The sequence below is a fragment of the Mesoplodon densirostris genome, chromosome 13, assembly GCF_025265405.1.
Source record: "Mesoplodon densirostris isolate mMesDen1 chromosome 13, mMesDen1 primary haplotype, whole genome shotgun sequence".
NCBI classification, from domain to species: domain Eukaryota; kingdom Metazoa; phylum Chordata; class Mammalia; order Artiodactyla; family Ziphiidae; genus Mesoplodon; species Mesoplodon densirostris.
Window position 1 is genome coordinate 13,159,775 of NC_082673.1, and position 27,356 is coordinate 13,187,130.

Genomic DNA, 27,356 nt, shown 5'->3' on the forward strand with positions numbered 1-27,356 from the left:
CACAGAATCAAAGCATGCTTTTAAAGCTACAGCAATGACTAAAATGTGTTCAATATGAACAAGAGTTTTATGCACAGCTTTGACTCTACCCTGTTCTAGAAACACAGATAAAATACCTTTCTGCAAAAAGCCTATAAGTATTTTAATAAGCCTGTAAATATGTCTCTGGAAGGTAGGTATTTGTGTGGACCAGGGAGGGATGTCACAGCCCCTTTGCACCCCTTGGCCCAACCTTCCACCGAGACTAGGGTTCTCACCATTGACTCAGAGCCATGAACCCTTCCCAGACCTCGCCAGACATCATCAGGGATCTTTCTGCCAGTTTTGGCAGTACAACCACTTGCTGAAAAGTTGGAGTAGTTGAGGTTAGTCATTTACATTCATGCCCTCTCAGCCCTGAAATCCTAGGGTTACAAACAAAAGGTAACTCACTCATTCCCTTCTCACTAATTCACTAGCCTGTGTTTCTCCCCCCCAGATTCTACACTGACTCTCCATCTCTTCACCACATCCTTTTGCCTTGTGCCTGTTGGAATCCCTCTTTGATTGTAAATAAAATTCCTACATCCTCCAGTCTCTTCAGAGAACTCTCTCTTCTCATATTCTTGCCCCAAGAGAAACCAGACTTTCTCAAGGACACAGATTCTTCTGTGGCTGTCTCTTCTCCCACTTCCCTGACCACGGAGCCAGAAGGGAGGGAGGTCAGCATCCTCCTGGGCTCCCATGGGTGCTGCCCCATTAATCTTCTAACTTCCAGGAAAAGCTCATCCTCCCTTCAGCATCAGGCCATTCCTGGTTGCTTACCTCCAAGCTGGTATTTCTTGTCCCAGGAGTACATTCTCTCCCTCCACCTCTAATCTAGCCATAAGCCAAGGAGATTCAAGACTGCTGGGATGGTTTTCTGGTGACTAAGCCCACTCATTCTTCCTTTCCTTCCCTTTCCCTTTCCTTTCCATTTATTTATAACATCTTTATTGGAGTATAATTGCTAGCCCACTCATTCTTGACTGCATCAGCCTCAATGACCTCCACCTCAGCCATCTCCTTCATTGCTACCCCTATAATCTTGTCGCCAGCCATAAATGTTCTTCCCCAGAACTATTAACATCCAATAGCCTACACTTTATCAAAACTTCTTTCCTTCCAGTTTGTTGCCCTCACACCTGTTTTAAATATAAAGATCTTAATACCCTTGATTCTCCCGTCTTGTCCCATCATTCTTCCTAGACTCTCCTCCCTTCCTGTCCAGACTAGACCCCATGGATGAATACTTGAGCTAGTATCTCACTAGGAACCTCAACTTCCCTCCACCCTGATCTTTTTGTGGTCCTAGCCAACAAAACCTCAACTCTGTATCAGTACTGCAATCTCTCTTCTCTGCAACCACCACTATTATTGGTTCTTACCCCGATTTTTCTCTCGCAACACTCTTTAATGCCTATTTCTTTACTCTGAGTAGATAAATTTTGCTTCTCACTTCATCCAGATAATTTGGCTGTCAGTTATGATCTCTTTAAACTTGTTGACTCTCTTCTCCACAATCTTAACTAGATCCACAGTTACCTCTTTGGTCTTATAGGATAAGCTATCTTTCACTAGTGTTCAAACCCCCTCCCTCACCTGTGCATGCTTTCCTGTATCATCAACGTCTCCTTCCTTGCTGGTCCTTCCTCTCAGCCTACAGGCCCAAATTGCCTCCTTACCCTAACATGCCACGTCTCAAGCATCCACTGATGTAGCATCTTCCTGTAGTCCCTCCTCACTCTCTGCCTCTCTCCCTATTGTAACCTCTAAGAGCAGTAGAATAGTCTGCTCTACTGCTCCATGTTCTCACGTCCTGTTCACTTTTCTGTCTTCTGCTCCTAACAATCTAATGCTACATTAGAGTTACCAGTGCAATTTCCATCATCAAATCCAAAGGGAACTGATCGATCCTTTTCTGGCAGGATATCACTGCAGCACTTGGTGCCACTGACATCCTTTCTCTCAAAAGGTTTTTGTTTCTTCTTTGACTCCTGCGACTACTTTCCACTTGTTCCATTCTTACCACTTAACTATTCCTTAAAAAAACAAAACCCTCAAAATATCCAAATCTGTCTATTCAGTCACCAAAGACAGAAGACTTGGAGTCATCCCTGATTCCTCCTCTTCCACCTACATCCAAACAAGTGCAGAGTCCAGGTGGTTTTGCTTCTGAACCATATTTTGGAGTTCTCTCTCGATTCCAGGACTCTGGTCTTGACTCAGGGGTCTCGTTCGCTCTCATCTGGATCACTCCTGTAGCCTCGTACTGCTCCTCCGCCCACTTACATGTGGTTCCCTTGCTGACGTCCTCCAGTTGTGCAGCATCACCCACTAGATGAGGTCTGAGCTCCTAACTGAACAGCAGGCTGCCCACAACCTGGCCTCCCCCCACTTCTCCAGCATCTTTTCTTTCTGCTCCCCAACTTATACCAGTTCCCTGCACACATACTATGCTGCTGCTTGCCTTTGCTTGCATTGTCCCCTCTGCCTTCAAGGTCCTGAGTCTCATCCTTTGCCTAACACAGCTCCTGCAGAGTCTGGCTTTTTTCTGTCCCTGTCTCCCTATCCACCTTGTAGGCATGGATAAGCTACTCTCCTTTCCTCACACAGTGAAATGCTTCCATGTTTGATTACTTACAGGTAATGGTGAAATGACAGGGAAGTGTGGTTGCTTCCCCCTCCCCCATTACACTAATAAGAAGCTCATGAAAGGCAAATATAACTGTGTTATATTCATGTTGGTTTCCCCAATGTGAAAAATAGAACCTGAAACACAGTTGTTGGCACTTAATGCATAATCTGAATACAGTTATCATTCAGTTCAACTGAATACAAATGAATTAAGCAAGGAAAAAGCATGCTTACTTGTACTGGATGTTGGTTTCCTGTAGGAAGGCTAGCAGGACTTGGGAACCATTGTGGGGAATATGGACATCAGTAACTGTTCCCTCTGATACCTGGGAGATACTGCTGGGCTGCCACAGGTCCACCTGTAGTGCAGGAACCAACCTATAATTCATATTCAATGTAGGTGGGGAAAGATCCATGTCACAATGTCAAACATGTTGTCTTGTTTGCATACAGCAATACCAAACACATTTTAGAATTAGACTCAATGCTTACATCATCAGGGTAAAACTCCTAGTTGATTTTGTTTCGTGTCCAAATTATATGACAGCCATATAGAATGTGATCGTTTACAAGTAATAGTTTAAAGACCAATCCATTAAAGTCACAAGATAAAAATGAGGTAAAATAGTTTTAAGTATGACTTTGATATTGCTTAAAGTTATTTATTGCACAAATATTTGAATACCAGTAAGAAAGAGAAAGATATAAGTGACCCTTCATCCTACTATACAAGCAAATCATGGTAGCTTGACAACGTTTGGTAACTTTAAATGGAGCATTCTCCTGATGCCACCTCCCCCCACCACTTTATGCCTGTTCACCCGTTCCTCCTCAGCCTTCACATGTCAGTATAAACATGCCTTTCTCGGGTGGGACTTAGCTAGGGTAGGGCTCCTTGTCATAGTTCTTAGAGCACCTCATGCTTCTTTCATCATGTAACTGCCTCTTACCAGAATGTAAGCTCCACGAGGGCAAAGGATTTGTCCACTTGGTTACCACCCCATTCCAAGCGCCCGAAATGATGCCTTGTGCATATCAGCAACTCAGTCGTTATTTGCTGCATGAGTGTAGACCCCACAGGGTAACTGACTACACGTTCATCACGTGTTCAGTGTTTTGTAGGAATGCTGGAACCATGTTTGGCTTACAGCAGTGTTCCCAGTGCTTGTCTAGTGCTCCCCGCCTGGTATGAGCTGCACAGGCATTGAAAGAATGACTGAATTCAGTGGGGATGGAGGACAGCCCCATCTTCTGCACAAGCCAAGAGCTACATTTTCAATACAGCACAGTTTGCCTGTGCAGTCACGCCTACGTCTCCTATTTGGGACTCCCTCTTCCTGCGTTTCCCGTCTTGGTCTGCTGCAGGATCTTGATCTCTGCTAAGACCTTATCTGATAAAGTTTAGTTACTTCATCTTTACTTAGGTGTCAGTGTCCACATTCTGTTAGGGAACTCTAGAAGACCGAAAATATTTCGGGACTGAAGGAAATACACCCCTGGTGGTATAATTTCATCTGGAACAGGGTAGAGAGGCATTTATTGTGGGGACAATGAATTTACCTGTTTTTCTTTCAAGAAGCTTACTCCTCTGCTAACCTGCAAGGGCAACTCTGACTCAACTAACATGCTAATCCAACAAGCATAGCACAAATGTGGGACTGGGAGGGATGCTGAGAGGTCATTTGATCCATCTGTCGGCCCTTGGGCAAGGATACATCTAGGACTGGACCCAACTGTCCCCATTTGATGCATCTAAACGACATCTTTTATGTTTCCCAAAGAGGAGAGTCGACACTATCCTAATTTAACTCATATCCACATTTGACAAGATTGTCAGACATTTTCTTAATCCTTTACACCGCAGCACACTTCATTTTTTCTTGTTCCATTCTTCAGTGAGGAATGGCTGATTTCTTGCCCTTGTGAGATAAAGCACTTTTCTCTACCTGTTAGATTTTCTAATCCTTTAATCATCTTTACCTCTAAACCCATTACAGAGACAGATTTTGATATTAAGGTGTATCACCTAATACCTGTGGAGTTGAGGAAGCAGTGCTCTATTTAGAGGGTGGAGAGCCACAGGAACCTGAAATATCTGAACAACCACTCTGGTGATGAGTCTGCAAGTGCTGTTTTCTGGGGCATATGCTAAAATAAGAACCCTCATCCCACAGAAGAGAGTAGAGAGAGTAGCTTCCCCATAGGAAAATTCCATGGAAGAAACAGACCCTATGGCCTGACCTGGAGAAGGCTTCCTAAGAAACGTCATCAGCAAACATTTGGTCTAAAAGAAACCAACAAAAAAGAATTTGCAAAAATCAGGAACTGTATTTTGTTTTGATATTAGGAAAGTAAATTAAAATGAATTGTATTGTTCTCCAGTAATATTTTAGGGAAGGGGTGCTTGGATAAGTAACATGCATATTTCAGTCTGGGTGGCAGGCAGATGCCTGTATCAAGATATAGGGGACAGTAATACTCACGTGAGATTTGTAAAGTACCACCCACTTTATAGGTGTTTCTAGACTCAGGTTCATAGGAGTGAAGTCACTTCCCCAAGGATGCACAGCTACCAAACGGTGACACAGGATATGCCTAACTCCAGTGCCCATAATTTGCTGGCTGGGTAAGTGTCTCCAGGATTTCCTGAGACTATCTCAGAATACGAAGCACCTTCCAGACTTAGTGTTTGAGACAGTCTGGTTGGTGGGTCTCACATCCTGGTCTGTCCTGTTAGGGGCTTTTTGCCCTAAGAATTATATATGCAGGTATTTCAAAGTTCTAATCAGCCCACCATGGGCAGGTTACCATTAATCATTTCTGTAGAGCCTGATCCCATCTGGATGAAGTGATTCTGAACTGACCCTGGATTGGGTGACCCTGGATTATGATGACAAAGTATCACCGGCCTGGTCAGGATGGCCTAAGGCTGTTTGCCAACCGTCTCAGGTCTTCACTGCAAATAGCCATCTGATATTCCAAGGAAAGGATGCTCCTTTGCAGAGCCTTCTGGCCTTGGAAGCTGGTGGTTGTTCCCATGCATTCCTTTCCTTATATGACTACCAGTCACAGCCAGATTTATTTAAGAGGTGGAGGCAGTTTAGTGTAAAGGTCAACAGCACAGACTTGGGAATCCAACGGCTCTGGGATGGAATGCTAGCTCTGCAGTATCGACTGCGTGACTTTGGGTGAGGTTTTAACACTTCTGAGCCTTAGATTCCTCATCTGTACTGTGAAGATCATTTTAAAACCTACCCACAGGTTTTTTTGTTTTTAAGATTAACTGGAATATTAGAAGTAAAACAGCAGAGAGTCTGGCACACAGTGACAGCTTGAAAGCTATTAACTTTGCTCTTATTGTTATCTGAAAAGCATATGGGTGGCCAACATGGTGGAGTAGGAAGACCCTGAGCTCACCCCCTCCCAAGGGCACACCATAATTACAACTATTTACTGAGCAGCTATGGATGAGAATGACCTGAAGACTAGCAGAAAAGATTTGTCACAACTAAAGGCATAAAGAAGGAACCACAATGAGACGGTAGGAGGGATGGAGGTGCAGTATAGTCAAGACTGCACCCCTGGGTAGATGGCCCACAACCAGGAGGAAAATCACGATTTCAGGGGTTCTTCTCAAGGAACAAGGGGTCCGAGCCTCACACTGGGCTCCTGCAAAGGAAGATGAGCCCCAGACTGTCTGGATTTGAAGGCCAGTGTGACTGAGACTCCCCCTGGGGACACAGATACTGATGGCAGCCCTTTTGGGAAGCTCATGGTACCACAAGGACACGGCTGCTGGCAAACTCCGTTTTGGGGTCCTCCCTCTAGCCTATTAGTGCGAGGTGCTAACCTGCTCACCAGGTTAGCAGCCTGGTGACCCGGCAGCGTCCCCCTGAGGCAGGGCCTGGTAGCCCTGGTAGCAAAATGCTTTAAAAAAGGAACAATTAGAGAATAAAAAAGAGCAGAAATTTATAATCCAATAGAATAATTAGAAAACAAAGTTGAGAAAATTTCCCAAGATGAAGCACAAAATGGTAAAAAGATGGCAAATAGAGAAAATGTAAGAAAAGAAATTAAATCATAAGTCCAACATCTGGTGAATGAGAGTCATAAAGACAGAGTAGAAGGGAGAACATTATCAGATCATTTATACAAGAATTTTCAGAACTGAAAATCATGAATTTCCAGATTAAAAGGGGTTACTGAAAGCACAATGAATAGGCCCACGCCAAATTACATCATCATAAAATTTCAGAATACCAGGAATAAAGAAAAGCTCTTAAAAGCTTTTAGACAGTTTACGCTAATGACCAACGAGCCACGGGACTTAACATTTCCAGCAATAGAGAGAACTAGAAAACTTCAACACTCTTCTGCTGCAAGACACCTAGAATACGGAATAAAATATAATTAACATTCCTTTAAAAGTAGAGTGGAGCTCCCCCACAAACATAAGGGAAATTCCCAGTAGCCTAAAATAAAGAAAAAATGCCAGGGCTGTGTGCACGTGAGTTATAATGGTAATTCAGGTTCAGAATTGTGGGAATCTGTCACAACCATACAGGGAAAAAGGTTGAGACCTGGGGCCCAAAGTTTGGAGCTGGAACTGAGATTCTAGCATAAAACTAGAACTTCAAAGGGCAATAGCCTCAGTGAAAGAGTAGGAATTAAAACAAAACAAAGCAACTACACACCAGTAAGATTTGATAAGGAGGCAGTTTGTGGTAATAAATGCAAAACCTCTCCAGACAAAGATGTACCCTCAAGCCAGGCCCCGCAGAATTCTTTCATCTGAAACCTTGTTGAAGGAGAGCCCGTGAAAAACAATTATAAAACACATGAGTGAGGTATCCGCTGTAAGTAAAAGCCAATATATTCAACACATAGCAGGATTATTCGACTCAAGATCTTCCTAGTATCTAAAAGAACGGCTAGAGCAATTTCCTGAAAAAGAAAGGAAATGAAGGACTCTTGGAGATACTTTGATGTGGTTATCACTGCATACAGATGGAATATTTAAGACAATTACGTTATTAACAGGGGAAAGGTAAAGGAGCTTCAGGGGAGGGAAAGTGTCTACAAAAACACAGAAAAACGCATCAGAAAAAAATAGTTTCAAAAAAGAAATAATACGTCAGTAAATATAGTTAATTAAAAAGGATTACATTCACCAGTTTAAAAGAGCATGAATATTGAATAATAAAAAGTATTCTCCTCAGTACTGGTTACAAGTGACATAAAATAAAAACAATGAAAACAAAAGAATGGAAAAAGATATATCCCATACAAATAAGAAAAAAAAGCTGGTAGAACTATATTAATAGCAAAGCATTTAGGGCAAAACTACTTTTGGGGATAATATAGTAATATGTATATCACTATATATAGTGTACAAATATAAAAATATGTCTATCTGTATCTATATACATATGTATGTACATATGCACATCCATCTATACTGATAAAATGCTCAATATACCAGGAAGATAGAAATACTACAATCTGAGTGTATCCAGTAAAACAGTATCAAAATATATATGGCAAAAATGGACAATATCATCAGGATTTTAAATTATAAATCTTCCATTATATCGCAGTGACCAAAAGATCATAATTGCTTCCCAAGCACACTTAGAATTTTTTTGAAAATTAACTCAATACCAGGCTACAAAATAAGTTTTAACAAATGTCAGAGAATTCATGTCAAACAAATGTTCTCTGATTACAGTGTAATTAAATTTAGAAATCAATGACAAAAGATATCTACATTTAGAAATTAAAAAACAGACTTTAAATAACTTGTGGGTTAAAGAAGACACTGTAGTAAAATTAGGACCAAATCAAAACTAAATAGGACATTTCTAAGAGAGAAATTTATGACCTTAAATGATCCTGTTACAGAAGAATAAAGATGAGAAATTGATGAGTCATATGTCTAAATCAAGAAGTTAGAAAAATAGTAATACGAAAAAATAGAATACAAGGCATAATAAAAAGGATAAATTGATAAAATGGAAAACAAAAGTAATAGTGAGGATCAAGAAAACCAAAAACTGGTCTTTGAAACATTTAAAATAGAAAAATTATTAGCACATCTGCTTAAGAACAAAAGAATGAAGGTTCAAATGACCAATATTAGCAGCAAGAAAGTAATAGCCTGAGGAAAATGATTATAAGCCAATCTTACTTATGAACATAGGTGCCAACCCTAGAAATGTATGTTAGCAAACTAAATATAGGAAAAAGGTATTAACATCACTACTGAATGCAATATTAGTTTAACATTATTAGTGTATTTCATCATATTAGTAGTAATGTATTAAAGAAAAGAAGCCATATGATCATATCAATACACTCAGAAAAAAAAGTATCTGTAGAAATTAGTACTGAAAAAGTGTACTTCCTTAGGTTATTAAAGAGTATCTACCAAAAATCTTCAGCAAGCATCTGTATACAAGAGTAGTGTTAGAAGCATTCATTTAAAAGTCAGAAACAAAGTAAATGTACTTTAACGCCAGTTCCACAGACTCTCATACTGAGGGTCACTGCCAGCAAAAGAATAAAGAAAAAAAAAAAAGGCTAAGAACCCGAAGAAACAAGACTGTCATTATTCACAAATCACTGTATACAGAGAAGGCAACAGAGTCAATACAGGTAAACCATAAAACTTAAAGATTAGCAGCATTTAGAGATATAATATCAAAGTAAATATATGCACACACATCAATGTAAATGTGTTTTGCTCAGCCTTGAAATATCTTCACAAAAATAACATTAAGTGAAAAAGCAGGTTATATAGATTAGTAGGTATAGGTGATGTTACCAAAATGGTGACATAGGAGACCCCAGCCCCCATCCTCCAACAAAGATCAACAATTAGATATCCACGAATAAAAACAGCTTTGGGTGAGATTTGGAGTCTACTTAAGAAGTTTCAGCAACACAGTGGAACCAAAAAAAAAAAAAAAAAAAAAACGGAGAATAACTGCACAAGAAGAAAAGAAAGACAGCTTCATTTTGCCTGCATCATCCTATCTCCCAAATGAGCATTGCTCAGTACCAAGAGGGAACAGCCCAGTTAGAAAGCATTCCCCTCTGTAGGAAAGGAAGAGCAAGGCAAGCAACCAGCTTCTGCAGTCTTTGGGGCACTACACGAAGGCTCTGCTTCAGTTTCATCTTACCCAGACTGGCAAAACTGAAACGTATAGCAAGGGCTAGGAACAAGGAAGAAAAGCAGGGGCTACTGCTAGCAGCCATGTAGTGGGAGTGATCATGGTTCACAGTGACCTCTTTAAAGAGAAACTGAGTAGGAATTGCCACTGAAGAAGGAACCAATGGCCAACACAGCTGCCACAGACCTCCTGCACATTTCAACAGCTTTTGCCCCAAAGGTATTCATATTTGCTGATGTCAGCTGTCTGAGTTCCCCCTCTCCCTACCCCCTACCTCCAATCCTGGCAGAGCCTGGGGGTGTACCAGCAGTCAGCTCAGGCCTCTGTGGCTGTGCAAGTACAAACATTTGACCTGCTTTGACCCCTGTGGCTGACTCCCACTACTGTGCATGTCCTCAGGGCTGCCCCTCCAGCTGGGCACTTGCATGCAACTGAACTGATGCTCATTACCAGGCTCCACTGCAGCGTGCCCACCTTGAGGGAGATTGTATAGCTAGGGCCCCTGCAACTGCCTGTGGGCCCAGTTCAGACCCTGTCTTCTGTCACTGGCCTGCACCATGATGCTCACCTGTAGTTAGCTTCTCCAGCTGCACACCTGCCTCGCCCAACCCTGTCACCAGCCTCACGGTAGTGCACACACCCAGGGGGAGATTGTGTAGTGATTGGAGGACACACCAACAACCAGGGCTCCTGTAGTTTCCAGTAAGCTCATGGTTAACCCTGATCCTTGCTGCCTGTCTTGGCCCCTATTACTACAAGTATATCTGCATCCAGTCCCTGCTACTACACAGGCACCTGCAGTCGGTCTCCACAGCTGAGTGTGTGCATACCACCTGCTCTGGTCACCAATGCTTCTTGCCCTGATCTATAGCCATTGGACCTGGAGGGGCTGCCAAGGACCCCAACAGCCCTTGCAGCCGCCATGAACCCCCCACAAGTGTTTGCAAAGGACCACACAGTTGTTGATGCTTTGGACCTCAGTGGTCTGAGCTGAAGAGCCATCATACACCCCTGGACCTGGGACCACTACATGTCCCCACAGTTGCACCCTGTACCATAAGACCCTAGCATCACAGCATGCCCCAGCATGCCCCCACCTGCAGGTGAAAGTCTTCCCTTAGGGAAGTCAGTCCACAAAATCTAGAAGTGACGGCTCCTTCAAATGTGCAGATACTTATGCAAGGCTACAGGGATCACAAAGAATTAGGGAATCATGACTCCACCAAAGGAATATAGTAAACCTCCAGTAACTGGCCCCAAGGAAATGGAGATTCAGGAATTGCCTGACAAAGAATTCAAAACAATTATTCTAAAAATGCTTAGAGAGCTACAAAAGATCACAAACAATTTAACATCAGAAAAAACAATACAAGAACAAAATGAGAAGTTTAGTAAAGTAGAAAACAAAAAAGAACCAAACAGAAAATTTGGAGCTGAAGAATACAATGACTGAACTAAAGAACAGAGTTTTAACATTAGATTTGACCAAACTGAAGAGAGAATCAGTGAGCTACAAACAGGTCATCTGAAGTTATCCACTTAGAAGAGCAAAAAAAAAAAAAAAGCCTACAGGACTTATGGGACACCATAAAACAGAAATAATGAACACATCACTGGAGTCCCAGAAGGAGATGAGACAGAAAAAGGGGAAGAAAGCTTATTTAAAGAATAATAGCTGAGAATGTCCCAAACCTACGGAGAAATTTGGACATTGAAGTTCATGAAGCAAATAGGCCATGCCAAAATTTCAATCCAAGAAGCTCTTCTCCAAAACACATTGTAAGAAAACTAAAATCAAAGACAGAGAAAATTTTGGCAGCAAGAGAGAAAAAATTTTCTCATCAAAGGGAATCCCCATTAGGCTATCAGTGGCAGAGAACTTGCAGATCAGAGGAGAATGGGATGTTATATGCAAAGTGCTGAAAGAAAGGAACTGTCAACCAAGAATACTCTACCCAGCAAAGTTGTCCTTCAGAAATGAAGGCCAAATAAAGACTTTCCCTAATAAAAGCTGAGGGAATTCACCATCAATAAACTTGCCTTACAAGAAATGCTGAAAGTTCTTCAAGCTGAAATGAAAGGATGATAATTAGAAACATGAAAACATACAACAGCAATGGTAAAGGTAAGCTTATAGTCATATTCAGAATGCTCTAATACTGTAATATAGTGGCATGTTAACTACTTAACTCTAGGGTAAAGGTTAAAGGAAAAGAGCGTTAAAAAGGGCTATAGCTACAGTTTCTTAATGGATACAGAATATAAAAAGATGTAAATTATGACATCAAAAACATAAAAATGGGGAGTAAAAGGGTAGTTTTTGTATGTTATTGAAGTTGAATTGTTATCAGAGTTAAATAGGCTGTGGTATATATAGTGTCTTATATAAGTCTCACAGTAACCACAAAACAAAAACTACAATACATTCGCAAGAGATAAAGAGAAGGAAATAAAAAAATACCACTATGGAAAAATCATCAATTCACATAAGAAGGCACCAAGAGAGAAATAAAGGAATGAAGGAACCACAAAATAGCAATAAAAATATTTAAGTTGGCATTAGTAAATCCTTATATATTAATAATTACTCTAAATGTAAACGTGTTGAATTCTCCAATCAAAAGACATAAAGTAAGTGAAGGATACAAAACAAGAACCAACTATATTCTGCCTACAAGAGACTCACTTCAGCTTAAGGACACATATAACTCAAAGGGAAGAGATAGAAAAAGATATTCCATGAAAGTTAAAAACAAAAGAGATTCGGGGTACCTATACTTATAAGCAGACAAAATAGACTTTAAATTAAAAATGGTAACAAGAGACAACATCATTATATAATGGTAAGGGGTCAATTCATCAAGAAGTTATAGCATTTATAAATATATATACATATCATCAGATCTAAATATATTAAGCAAATACAAATGAACCTGAAGGGAGACTATGTAGTCAACAATACAATAATAGTAAGGGACTTTAATATTCCACTTTCAATGATGGCTATATCATCCAGACAGAAAATCAACAATAAAACATGGGACTTAAACCATACTTTAGACCAAATGGACCTAACAGACATTTCATTCAACAGCAGCAGAATACACATTCTTCTCCAGTGCACATGGAGCATTCTCCAAGATAGATGATGCCCCAAAACAAGTCTTAGCAAATTTAAGAAGACTGAAATCATACCAAACATCTGGTCTGAACACAATGATATGAAACTAGAAATCAATACCAGGAGGATAACTGGAAAACTCACAAGTGTGGAAATTAAACAACACAATCCTGAAGAGCCAATGGGTCAAAGAGGAGATCAAAGGGTATTTTAAAGTATCTTCAAACAAAGATGGAAACACAATATATCAAAACCTATGGGATGATACAAGCATTTGCAAGATAGAAATTTATATTGATAAATGCCTGCATTAAGAAAAAAGATCTCAAACAACTTCGCAACTCAAGGAACTAGAAAAAGAAGAAAATATTAAGCCCCAAGTAAGCAGAAGAAAGGAAATAATGACCAGAGTGAAAAATAAATGAGAGACCAGAAAAACAATAGCTAAGATTACTGAAACTGAGGTTTTTTTCTAAAAAAGATAAGTAAAATTTACAAAACTTTAGGTACACTAAGAAAAAAAGATAGAAGTCTAAATTGTTTGTTTGTTTGTTTGTTTATTTATTATGGTACGGAGGCCTCTCACTGCTGTGGCCTCTCCCTTTGCAGAGCACAGGCTCTGGACGCTCAGGCTCAGCGGCCATGGCTCACGGGCCCAGCCGCTCCGTGGCATGTGGGATCCTCCCGGACCGGGGCATGAACCCGTGTCCCCTGCATCGGCAGGTGGACTCTCAACCACTGTGCCACCAGGGAAACCCTAAATAGGTTTTTTTAGACTAAGGAAAAGACTTTATTTTACTTACTCATATAAGTAAATTCAGACACGAAAGAGGACATTTTACAACTAATACACCAGATACAAAGGATCATAAGGGACTCCTATGAACAATTATACACCAAAAAATTGGACAACAGTTATATTCGTTGTTAAAAATAAGAAATGGATTTGTTAAAAATAAGAAACGGATATATTCCTAGAAACATACAACCTACCAAGACTGAATCATGAAGAAATAGAAAATCTGAACAGATCAATAGCTAGTAAGGAAATTGAATCAGTAATCAAAAACCTCCCAACATAGAAGAACCCAGGATGAGATGGTTTCACTGGTTAATTCTATCAAACATTTAAAGAAGACTTAACATTTACCTTTCTCAAACTCTGAAAAAATTTAAAACTCATTTTATGAGGCCAACATTACACTGATACCACAAGAAAAGAAAACTACAGGCCAATATCCCTGATGAATACAGATGTAAAACTTCTCAACAAAATATTAGCAAACTTGGGGCTTCCCTGATGGCGCAGTGGTTGAGAGTCCGCCTGCCGATGCAGGAGACACGGGTTCGTGCCCCGGTCCGGGAAGATCCCACATGCCACAGAGCGGCTAGGCCTGTGAGCCATGGCCGCTGAGCCTGCGCGTCCGGAGTCTGTGCTCCGCAATGGGAGAAGCCACGACAGTGAGAGGCCCGCCTACCGGAAAAAAATAAATAAATAAATAAATAAACAAAATATTAGCAAACTGAATTCAACAGCACATTAAGAGGATCATACACTATGGTCAAGTGGAATTTAACCCTGGAATTCAAGGATGGCTCAACATATACAAATCAATTAATGAGATACACCACATTAATAGAGTAAAAAATAAAAATCAAATGATAATCTCAATAGATGCAGAAAAAGCATTTGACAAAAGACAACATCCTTTCATGATAAAAATGCTCAACAAACTGGGTATAGAAAGAATGTACCTCAACACAATAAAGGTCATATATGACAAACCCACAGCCTACATCACACTCAACAGCAAAAAGCTGAAAACTTTTCCTCTAAGATCAAAAACAAGACAAATTCTCACCACTCCTATTCAAAATAGTACAAGCCAGAGCAACCAGTCAAGAAAAATAAGAGGCATTCAAATTGGAAAGGAAGAAGTAAAACTGTGTGTGTTTGCAGATGATATACTCTTATATAGAGCAACTCCTAAAGACCCCACCAAAAAAACTGTTAGAAATAATAAATTCAGTAAAGTTGCAGGATAGAAAATAAATATATAAAAATCAGTTGAATTCTATACACTAACAATGAACTATAGGAAAGAAAAATTAAGAAAACAATTCTGTTTACAGTGTTTCAAATAATAAAAACACTTAGGAATAAATTTAACTAAGGAAGTATAAGATTTGTAGATTGAAAATTGCCAAGTCTCTGAAGAAAGAAATTGAAGATGACACAAACAATTGGAAAAACATCCATTAATATTGTTAAAATGTTCATACCACACAAACCTTCTGTAGATACAGTGTAATCCCAATCAAAATTCCAATGGCATTTTTCACAGAAATAGAACAGCCCACCCTAAAATTTGTATGGAACCACAAAACACCTCAAATAGCCAAAGCAATTTTGAGAAAGAAGAGCAAAACTGGAGGCATCACATGTACTGATTTCAAGCTATATTACAAAGCTACAGTAATCAAAACAGAATGGTGCTGGCCTAAAAAAGACACATAGACCAATGCAACAGAATCAAGAGACCAGAAATAAATCCTCACAAATATGGTCACCTAATATTTGACAAATGAGCTCACTGGCTTTGGGATTGTGCATAATCACGTCCCATTTTCATCCCTTTAAGTAAATGTATGCTCCCATCAGCTGTTCTGGACTACAAGCGTTGTTGTTACATTCATAACTTATTGCTCTCCTTCCTATAACTGGTGCTCACCAAACAGTATCATAAAATTCATCTTTTATTGATCTTTTTCTAAATTCATTTGTGAGGTAAGAAGGGTATTTATAGGAACCAGGCACAGGGGCATTTGGAAGTTTTTGAGACTGAGCATATTGGATTTAAGAATTAGATGATTTAGGTATGTATCTGTAAATGTAAGTGCTAGCTCTTCTGGGTGCTCTTTCTAGCTCAACAGTGACTTATTCTAGGCCCAATAGGTAATTTAGGTAAGATTTTCTTTTGATAGTAATAGAAATGGTGCTTTTGTTAATCTTATTTGGCTGCAACAAAAAACATTCTGTCTCAATTTTGTATATCCTGAATGAAATGGGAGGTAAGAGCGACTGCTTGCCCTTACAGCCTCACTGCCACACCTCTATCTTGGTGTCAGATCATTTGACTGGGAAAAGAAAATGGCTGTAGGAGTATGAAGGGAAAGAATTAGGAAGATTAAGACACGTTGACAGCCAAGTATAATTCTTTTGGATTGAAGACAACTGTTAATTTTTTAAAGGATTAAAAATTTCCAAATGTTCAATTGATTAAGTTTTTATACCACTAAGAACATTCATTCCTGAAGTGATAGTTTCGTTTGCATGACTCTGGCCAATATTAAAAAGTTATATTTAGGTAAGAAAAAGAAATAAAAGGCACCCATCCAAATCAGAGAGGAAACTGTCTTTATTTACAGATGACATGAGATTATATATAGAAAACCCTAAAGATGCTACCAAACGCCTGTTAGAACTGATAACCTAGCTCAGAAAAGTTATAGGATACAAAAATCAATTGTGCTTCTATACACTAACAATGAACTATCAGAAAGAGAAATTAAAACAATTCCATTTACAACTGCATCAGAAAGAACAAAATAAATAGAAATAAATTAGAACAAGGAGATGAAAGACCTGTATACTGAAAACTAAAGACACACTGAGGAAAGAATTTGAAGAAGACACAAATAAATGGAAAGATATTCTGTGCTCATAGATTGGAAGAATTAATATTGTTTACATGTACTTACTACTCAAAGCAATCTACAGATTCAATGCAATCCCTAAGGAAATTCCAATAGCAATTTTCTTATAGAGCAAACAATCCTAAAATTTGTATGGAACCACAAAACACTTAAAATAGTAAAAGCAATCTTGAGAAAGAAGAACAAAGTTGGAGGCATCACACTTTCTGATTTCAAACTATATTATAAAGAGATAGTAATAAAACAGTATGAAATTGCATAAAAACAGACACATAGATTAATAGAACAGAATAGAGAGCCTAGAAATAAATCTATGCATATACGGTCAATTAATTTACAACAAAGGAGCCAAGAATGTACAATGGGGAAAGGATAGTCTCTTCCATAAATGGTGCTGGAAAACTGGACAGCCACATGCAAAAGAATGAAACTTGACCACTATTCTACATCCTACACAAAAATCAACTCAGAATGGATTAAAGACTTGAAGCCCTGAATGCCCTGTCAGGGAATAGGTACACATTGAAGATCATGTCTCAGGTATAATATTCCCTAACAGTATCAGGTAGCACTAGCCTAAGTCTTTTCTTGCAATGCGGCCTCCTATCCAGTGCCTGTCATAAGGATGTATCAGATTCTAAGTAATACTTGCTTTGAAAAATACACTGTTTAACAGCTATTATCTACTATGTCCATTTGCATTATCTGGCAAGAAACCATTATACTAATGCCTTTTCAAACTTTAGAGAGCATTCGACTTATCAGCCTCATGGATACCTTGACAAAATGAAGATTCTTGGGACCTACGACCAGAAATCCTAATTTCAAGGGTCCTGGGTTGGCCCAAGGGAATCTGACTTTTCAACAAGGGCACTAGGCAATTCTGAAGTAATTGTTCTGAGGACCATGCCTTATGAAAGTCCTGTTAGGACTGTTCTTTCAAGTAGGCGTTCATGACAACACCAAATTTAACTATAGTTTTGAAGACTCTGAAATTTTCTCTGTTTACTTTGTACATCAAGAAACCCTTAGTAGCACTTAATCAGCGACTCATTTGCAGTGACTCTTGGAGAAAGGTTACATCTTGCACCAGTTTTAGAGGAAAACTCATTTGTTTGGCTGCAGAAAAGGACTTGCATACAGCTGTTGATGCAAGGATAGGAACCAAGTCCACTCTCAATTTGTCCTGAGTCAAATCTACACATTATCTGCATTTTCAGAAAATGTTCAAATGCAGACACAGTCTGTTCTGGCATAATGTGCATTTCCATAATTCAAAGTAGCTTCAACATGATTGGTAACTGTCTTAGTCAGTTTTGGCTGCTATAATAGATTGGGTGCCTTATAAACAACAGAAATTTATTTCTCACAATTCTGGAAGCTGGGAAGTCCAAGATCAAGGTGCCAGCACATTAGGTGTCTGGTGAGAGCCTGCTTCCTGGTTCATAGCCTTCTTGCTGTGTTCTCATGTGGTGGAAGGGGCAAGGGAGTGTTCTGGGCAAGTTCACTAATCCCATGCGTGAGGGCTTCACCCTCATGACAATCACTTCCTCAAAGCCCTACCTTCTAATACCATCATTTTGGGGATTAGGTTTCAACATACGAATTTTGGGGGCACACAGACATTCAATCTATAGCAGTAATGCAGAGTAATGTCAGAATAATACTGAATTTGCATTGGTTCCTATATGATTTTCCCAGTGCATTAATGTCTTATGCTGACAAGGAATAGGAGCTGAATATAAAGTGTACTCTGCAGAGGAACACAGCAAGGCACAGAGGAATTCAGGACAGTTCAAAATCCCATTCACCCCATATTCTCACACTTGGCTCAGCTTGGCCACTGCTTTGCCTTGAAAGTACCCTTTTTAAAATTTTTATTTTATTTTATTTTTTGCGGTACGCGGGTCTCTCACTGTTGTGGCCTCTCCCGTTGCGGAGCACAGGCTCCGGACGCGCAGGCCCAGTGGCCATGGCTCACAGGCCCAGCCGCTCCGCGGCACGTGGGATCCTCCTGGACCGGGGCATGAACCTGTGTCCCCCGCATCGGCAGGCGGACTCCCAACCACTGCACCACCAGGGAAGCCTTGAAAGTACCCTTTGTTTGGTTTTCCCTGATACTTCTGAATATTATCCTTGTCACTATTGAAGCTCAGTGGCCTCAACCCTCCGGTCACCCCTTTCCGTCAAGCCACTGTTATTTCCTGCAATAAATACCTCTATTTACCATACCTATATCAACTATGTAGTATTTGTTCATTAGGAATTTAACATAACTTTTAAATCATGCTAGTATTTTATTTTGTTGTTTTTGTTAGTATTCTGTATACAAAGTTGCATAAATTTGAATGGTCTGTCACTAATTTTCTCAAAAGCCCTGTTATTTTTAGTATAAAATTTTGTAGAATGCAAGGTTTTATGGAATGCATATATTGCACTATAGCAAAAACACCTATCTTCTTAAACAAAATAGAAACCATCATCTATCTGTGTGCTGTTTGAAATCATTTATGTCTTGGTCTCCAGGAAGAGGACTACTGGAGAATGGGCAGGTTTTGGCTCCGAGTTTGGAATCATCAAGCATTGCTTTGTTGCACCACATCAAGGGGTTTGGTTTACAAATTGCAACTTGTTACAAGGGGCAGATACACAATTTTTCTTTTAACCCAGCTTCAGAGCCTACGCCTGTCAGATGAAATATGCTGCCCAATTTTTGTTTGACCAATAGTTAAAGATCCAAGAATCAAACTTGGAACTCTATACAAAAACAAGTATGGAAAGAAAGAGGTGGATTTCTTCGGAGGATCTTGAAGCTCTGAGGTACCCAACAAGGGCCTGGGGCTTCTTGTGGCATAACGTATGATAAGAATGACAATTTTTACTCTGCTATTATTTTTTTAAACTATCTTCACCATTTTTAAGTGCACACAGTTCTGTAGGGTTAAGTACAATCACACTGGGAAACAGGTATGCGGAACATCTCTACCCATTAAACAACAACTTCCTTTCCCCCTCTCTCCACTATTATTTTTAAAAATTCCTGACCATTTGCCAACTGAGCAGGTGGTTACTGTAGGAATATCTAAAATTGCCTTTAGCCTGCAGAGTCATAAAAAAATTCAGAGAACCAAGGGAATTAACTTTAACCAGGTTTAAGATAAATCCAGGAAAAGAGAGAACTACTTCTAATCCTAAGAGTAGAAATGTGGTCAGGATGTATCAATTCTTAATTCACAGCAGGGAACTCTTTGATCAATATTAAGCTGGCCTGAGGACTTTCATGGCAACTCAGGAGCATCCACTGCTTCTTTCTGTCGTGTTTAGCAGTGTTACAGCCCAGAAAACAGAGTATAAATTAGGAGTGGGGTGCCCTGGCAGTGGCTTTCCCGCTAAATGGCCATGAATAAGTCATGAAGTCTAACAGGCACTGCAAAGCTCATGCACCAAAAACAGATGTCCCTCATCCTCGAGGAGTTGACTCTTTCTGAATAATTTCAGTAAACAATCCTTTAGGGGTACTTAGATTACCTTTTTCTTGAGACATCATGCTGCTTTATGCTTTGCTAAATGTCTAATCCCTATGATTTTATCAGGGCACCGAATCTGTTTAGTGTCCTTTGATGTGGATTGCGAACATAATTCACTGCTCTGTCATGTGTATCTCTGCAATGGAACTTTAAACTGTCTTCCATTAGCCCCCAACCTCCCCCGGATCCAAGCAGAGCTTATGGCTACTTCTCCCCTTTACCTATTCTGCTACCTTCCACTTAATAATATAAATGGTCCTTTTCAGCCTATTTGCAGGTATTTTAGAACGATTTTTTCTAGCCATCAAAGGTGGTGCTAAATTATTTTAAAGGCTGCTTGATTCATATTTTATCAGCAAGATAGACTTTTGCTTATGTACTTAAATCCCATGCTTTTTGGAAAGAACTAGTTATCTAATGACCATAGAATATAATTTTTAGAATAGTGATATTGTAAACCCATAAAACACTGGGCCATGTCTAAACGATTTTTCTTTCTTTTCAGAAAGCAGTTGATTAGAATGATATATATGTATTTCATAATGATAGAAGCATACTGTAGAAAAGCTCTGCTTATTGAAAACGGAGCACATTCTTTTCTCCGTGAAACCCACTGCTCGTCTCATACTTTTCTTTGAGTTGAGAGGTTTATTGTCCACATTATAAGGCACCCAAACCACTCAAACTATAAACCTAAAAGTCACCTTTAATGCCTCTTCCTGGTCTACCTTCCAATCAGTCCCCCGCTGGATTGTCTTTTTGGAATGGCCCTCAAATTCACTTCCATTGCCTGAACCTGTACCTTCAACATTTCCCTCCTGGTTGATTTCATTATGCTGCTGACTGATGTCCCTGGTCTAGTCTCTCCCTTCATCAATCTGTTTCCTTCTACAGTTGCTGCAGTTACCTTTGTTAAATGCAGACACCTACTGAAAGATCTCTAATGTTATCTATGGCACAGAAAATCAAGTCCAAATCCCTTGGCAGTGCATCCCAGGCCCCTGGGAATGCACCTGTTCAGCATCACCTTCCCCCAGTCGCTGACAGACCTGTCACTCTTTGCCTCCATCCCCTGGCATTTAATGTTTCCTTTGCTGGAATGTCCTACTTGCTTCCTCACTATTTCTCTTCCACCCCCAAATGTAGCAAGTGTGAGATAGATCCAGGTTTTGTGGGGGACCTGAGGCTTATACAATTTGGGGGTCCGATGTAAGAAAAAGAGTATACAATTATGCATTCTCATAATTTTGTATAATTAAGAAAACAGAGACAGGGCATTGGAAGGGTCCCAGACAATTGTGGAAGCCTGAAGCTTCAGCTTGGTTAGCTTCCTGGTAAATCTGCCTCTGAGCTATTGCTCAATGACTCTTACTGAACTACTGTTTGTTAAACTTTCTCAGTCTGGCAGAGTGACAAGGATAGTATGTGTTCAATAAAGATTTATTGAATTAAACAATAATATCCTACTCACCCCCAAGGTTGGGTCTCTCTTCCTGAATTTTCCCAGGCAGTTAAATGCTGTTTCTTCCTTTTTCCAGAGTGCTTTGTAGACACATTTAATATGGCACTTTCAACACTATGTAGAAACTGTTTTTGTTTCTCGTGGACCAGGGGTTCTCAAACTTTATTGTTAATCAGAATCACCTTGAAGAACTTGTGAATCTCACTCCCAGAGTTCCTGATTCAGTAGGAGGGGTTGGAGGATTTACATTTTTAACTAGTTCCTGGGTGATGCTGGTGGCCAAGTTCTACAGGAACTACACCCCATTCATTCTAAGCACATTCCTGGCTCACGCTATTAAACTGCTTAAATATATATTAAACTGAAAAAGATATTATAAAATTTTACCTTTCTATACATTTAACAAGTAAAAAATTATGGAGTGTTACATAGTTTTTAAAAATTGAGTCCTCCGTTAGTAATTAATGTGATTAACAATATTTACTGAGTGACCATATATTACTTTGCAAATTAATAATACATGTTTGTTCCACTCTTAGGTTATGTTTTAAAAGGAAGGAAAATAGGGGCTTCCCTGGTGGAGCTGTGGTTGAGAATCTGCCTGCCAATGCAGGGGACACGGGTTCGAGCCCTGGTCTGGGAGGATCCCATGTGCCGCAGAGCAACTAGGCCCGTGAGCCACAATTACTGAGCCTGCGCGTCTGGAGCCTGTGCTCCGCAACAAGAGAGGCTGTGATAGTGAGAGGCCCGCGCACCGCAATGAAGAGTGGCCCCCACTTGCCGCAACTAGAGAAAGCCCTCACACAGAAACGAAGACCCAACACAGCCATAAATAAATAAATAAATTTAAAAAAAGAAAAAAGAAAAAAATAATAAAAGGAAGGAAAATAAACAGAATTTTAAAGGTTCAGACTGTTCCTTATTATATATTCTCTACAGTATTCGGGGGAATGTTTAACAACAAAGTTACCAGATCTTTATTCTAGATTAGGGCATATTATTTTTTCTTATTACAAAGATAACAACCAAAGAATAAAGAAAGGGAGAATATCTGTGAGATGGTACTTGATTAAAATCATACCCATAATGAGTTTTTAATATTAAAAATGTTCTATATGACAAATAAAAATATTTAATTCCATGGTATTTAAGATGTAGCCAGTAATACTGAGACTAATATAATTTTGAAAAGGCAAAGGAAAATGACAGAGTGGAGGCAACGTGGAGCATAATGTTAAGAAAATTTTGTGAAAAACAAAAAATTTATTCAACAAGGCTTTAAAAATTTTAGAGCAATAATACTTGTGCCTACAGATAATAATCAGAAACACATTGCTTTATTTATCTAAAATGCAGATGGTTTTCTGAGGAGCAAAAGGAAGAAAAGAGGAAAGAAGCAAGAGGAAGGAAGAGGAGAGAAAGAAGTGAAAAGAGACTTTGAAAGATTATGAAGCCCAGGCAATCTTACTCATAGAATCATTTCAGAAAGGAGTTACCAAACTTTCTACCAGAGTAAATGCTCGTCATTTGCCTGAAGTCTTGAGGTTAGTAGAGATTAAGGACAAGGGCTGCCCAACATTCCTGATGGGGTGTGTGTCCATGTATGGAGCTGCCTGGAGGACGGGGAGTGGGCACTATGGCCCAGTTTGCTGGCTCTCCCTTTTAGAGGGGACTTAGCATTGGCACCAGAATTGGAAATTTATAGGTAAGGTTTTGAAAGACCATAGACCCTAATTTACTGTTGGAAACCATAATCTAGAACAAAAGTTTTAAGAAAATATTTTAAAATTTTAATTTCAATTTTAATGGTGTTGGCATGCAACAGAGAGGTTGGTCACTTCTCTGTAAAACAGAGAATAACCCATGGAAGATTGTTTAGAGTTTATGTTGGTTTGGGCAAATAACACCTTATGGGAGCACAGAAATCCATGAAAAAAGAAAAATCAAAGCTTCCCTTCCTTTCTCTGTTCTGGAACAGACTCTGCACACAGACCAGATGTAGACTGGGGTCCAATGACATATTTTTGCTGAGGAGAGATTGATGGTGATAAATGGTAAAGAATTCCTGTGACATGGTGAATCCAATGGATTCGAGATAAACTCCACAGATTTGATCAAATTAAAATGTCCTTTTCTGAACCATAATTCCTTTATGACAGTCTTAAAATAGAACCAGAGAACTGGCTTATACAATTTTGCATCACGGAAAGGTGGTGACAATGGCCAAAGATAATTAGGAGTAAGTCAGTTTAGATGGAGGGGGGCATGAGGCAGGCATACCTCCCTGGGAACTCTCAGAAATGCTCTGCAGGGAATTATACCTGGGCCTGAGTCACTGTATTTGGATATCAAAGGAAAGGGAACCCTAGAAGAATGGAAATTTCAGGGAGAATCAGGAATGTACAACGTGAAACGGTTTCTCTCCTCTTTTTCGTCTGTCACCTTCACAAATTTCCTTCTCCTTCTATTATTCTGGCCTCACCCTATCCTCCCCACAAGCTCGTGCATTCTATTAATGCTGTTTTACTTCAGTCTTTGGGTTACTTGATGACACAAGGTCATAATGTGTTTTATTTGCCACAATTCGTGCACAGTTATTGGTTGGGGACATGTAGGTCAGGTCAAGAGAAGCATTTCACGGGTGGGAGAAGGACAGGAAACCAAAAATGCACTTCAGACGTTCTCAGGGAGACAATAAACCTTCATCACAGGGTAACTGTAGAATAATGTTTTCTTACTCTGGTAAAAAAACATAACAAAGTATCTACCCTCTTAAGAAACTTACTGTTAACTGTAAGCATAATATTATACAGTAGATCTCTACAACTTTTCTACCTGGCATGACTGAAGCTCTGGAGCCACTGAACAGCAAATGACCGCTCCCATTTCCCCTCCCCCCCCCACTAGCCTCTGGAAACCACCATGAAACTTTGTTCCTATGAATTTGACTATTTTAAATACCTCATACATAAGTGGAATCATGCAGTATTTATGCTTCTGTGAGTGGCTTATTTCACTTAGCATAATCTTCTCCAGGTACATCCATGTTGTTCCAAATGGCAGGATTTCCTTTTATACGGCTGAATAATATTCCATTCTACATATATATCACATTTTCTTTATCCATTTCTCCATCAGTGACCATTTAGGTTGTTTCCACCTCTTGACTATTGTGAATAGCACTGCAATGAATATGGAAGTGCAAATATCTCTTTCATATCCTGATTTCAATTCTTTCAGATAAATACCCAGAAGTGGGAAGCTGGATCACATGGTAGGTCTATTTTTAGTTTTTGGAGAAACCTCCATACTGTTCTCCATAGTGGCTGCATCAACTTACATTCCCACCAACAGTGCACAAAGGTTCTCTTTTCTCCACATCCTCACCAACACTTGTTCTTTCTTGTCTTTTTGACAATAGCCATTCTGACAGGTGTGAGGTGGCATCTCATTGTGGTTTTGATTGCATTTGCCTGATGATTAGTGGCGTTGAGCACCTTTTCATACTCCTGCTGGTCATTTGTGTATCTCCTTTGGAGAACTGCCTCTTCAGTTACTTATTCATTTTTCAATTGAGTTATCTTTATTTCAGTTTTTAATTTTTTTTTTTTGCTATCGAGTTGTAGGAGTTCTTTACGTATTTTGAATATTAAGCCTTTATCAGATATATCTGATATTTTGCAGATATTTTCTCCCATTCTGTAGGTTGCCTTTCACGCTGTTGTTTCTTTTGCTGTGCAGAAGCTTTTTGGTTTGATATAGTCCCACTTGTCTGTGTAGGATAATTTTTTTAAAGTTTTAGTTTTGAAATAATTATAGATTCACAAGAAGTAGCAAACAAATGAACAGGGATGTCATATGTACCCTTCACCTAGTTTCCCCCAATGGCAGCATCTTGGATTACTATAGTACAGTATCACAACCAGGATAATTCATATTTCAGCAATTTTTCAGAGGATCAGTGTGTATCTGTGTGTGTGTCTGTGTATGTAGTTCTATGCAACTTTATCATGTGTGTAGATCTGTGTAAACACGTCCACAATTAGGATGCAGAACTGTTCCATCACCACAGAGCTCTGTCATGCTGTCCCTTTATAGCCACACCCCACCCCCCCATCCTTAACCCTTGGAAACCACTAATATGTTCTCCACTTCTATAATTCTGTTATTTCAAGAATGTTATGTAAGTGGAACAATACAGTGTACTACCTTATGAGATTTTTTATTTTCACTCAGCATAATTCCCTTAAAATACATCCAGATAGTTACACGTATCAATAGTTAGTTCCTTTTTATTGCTGTGTAGCATTCCATGCCATGGATGTATCAGAATTTGTTTAATCATTCAACTGTTGAAGAACCTTGGGTTTTTTTCCCCCAACAGTCTCAGGCTATTATGAATACAGCTGCTGTGAACACTGGTGTACAGGCTTTTGTGTAAAGATATGTTTTCATTTCTCTGGGATAAATGCCTCAGATTGTATCAACTACTTGTAAAGACCACTTGGCCCTTACCTGAAAATAACCTATATCCCCATATTTGGCATGCAACTTAACATGAAACAAACTTATCTTTTATTTAAAAAATTGGAAAAGAGTGGGTACATTTAATCTTTTTATGCATAATATAAGGAGTTGCCTTGATGTACCTCTACAGATCACTGGGATTATGTGAACACCTGTCATGACTGGAGCTGATGAAATGGTCCAGTGAAGAATTTAAGTTGGCATTTCTCATCATCTGCTATAATAAGCAGATTGCTACTTTAAAAATCAGACTTTTTTTCTTTCATTCATCTGTATACTTCATTCACACCATACAAAAACACTGTTTAAAAAAATGCCTCTTAGTTTCCTTTCTTCCAAATCCTTTCAAATTAAACAAATGTGGTTATGCAGTTTATAATGAAATCATTTCCCCCTAGCTATTAAAACAGGCAAGCTTACAAGTGGAGAATTAGAGAAGCAAGGCAGCACATGCATATAAGTACATTGAAATTCACAAAGAGAATAGAAGAGATTTGTGGATTTGTCACAATGTTGTGACTGTTGCTTCACTTAGACAAGTGTGAATTGCTTATGGAGGCTTTGCCTGTGGCTTTCCTTCTCCCCGCCCCCATGACCACGGCTTTTAGCAGAATGTGTTACTTGCTATGTATACTCAACGTATAATAACTGGGTTAATAGAAAACACAAATTAATGTGAAACATTAATACTTATGAGTAAATTATAAAAGAATGAATAAAAGGACAACAAAATCTCTGAAGGGCCCATTTCTCACTTAATTACGTGGTAGGATAATGGTAATCAACTTGGTTAAAATGATATACTCCATTTGTAGATATATATATATATAATATATATTTTGCTTTATATATATTTGGTATATATATATGTGTGTGTGTATATATATACATCTTTTGGCCATGCTGTGCGGCATGTGAGATCTTAGTTCCCCAACCAGGGAGCGAACCCACAGCCCCTGCATTGGAAGCATGGGGTCTTAACCACTGGACCGCCAGGGAGGTCCTGAGTTATATATTTTTATTTAAATGAATAAGCAGCAAAAAAAAGAAGATGATGATATAGATTTTGAGTTAAACTATATAATTTATGAGGATGTAAAATTGTAAAAGGATATTTAATGTCATATGACATCCCTTTATAAAATGTCTAAATCAGTATCATAATAAACAACTCT

General features: G+C 39.2%; 1 protein-coding gene across 1 annotated transcript in view; it reads right to left on the reverse strand.

The window, feature by feature from the left end:
- CPA6 (carboxypeptidase A6) overlaps nucleotides 1–27,356 on the reverse strand; it is a 266,531-nt gene that overhangs the window by 83,194 nt on the left and 155,981 nt on the right. Inside the window, exon 3 of the mRNA XM_060116340.1 lies at nucleotides 2,890–3,014. Within this exon, the coding sequence (XP_059972323.1) occupies nucleotides 2,890–3,014 (125 nt within the window). The remainder of the gene's footprint in view (nucleotides 1–2,889; nucleotides 3,015–27,356) is intronic.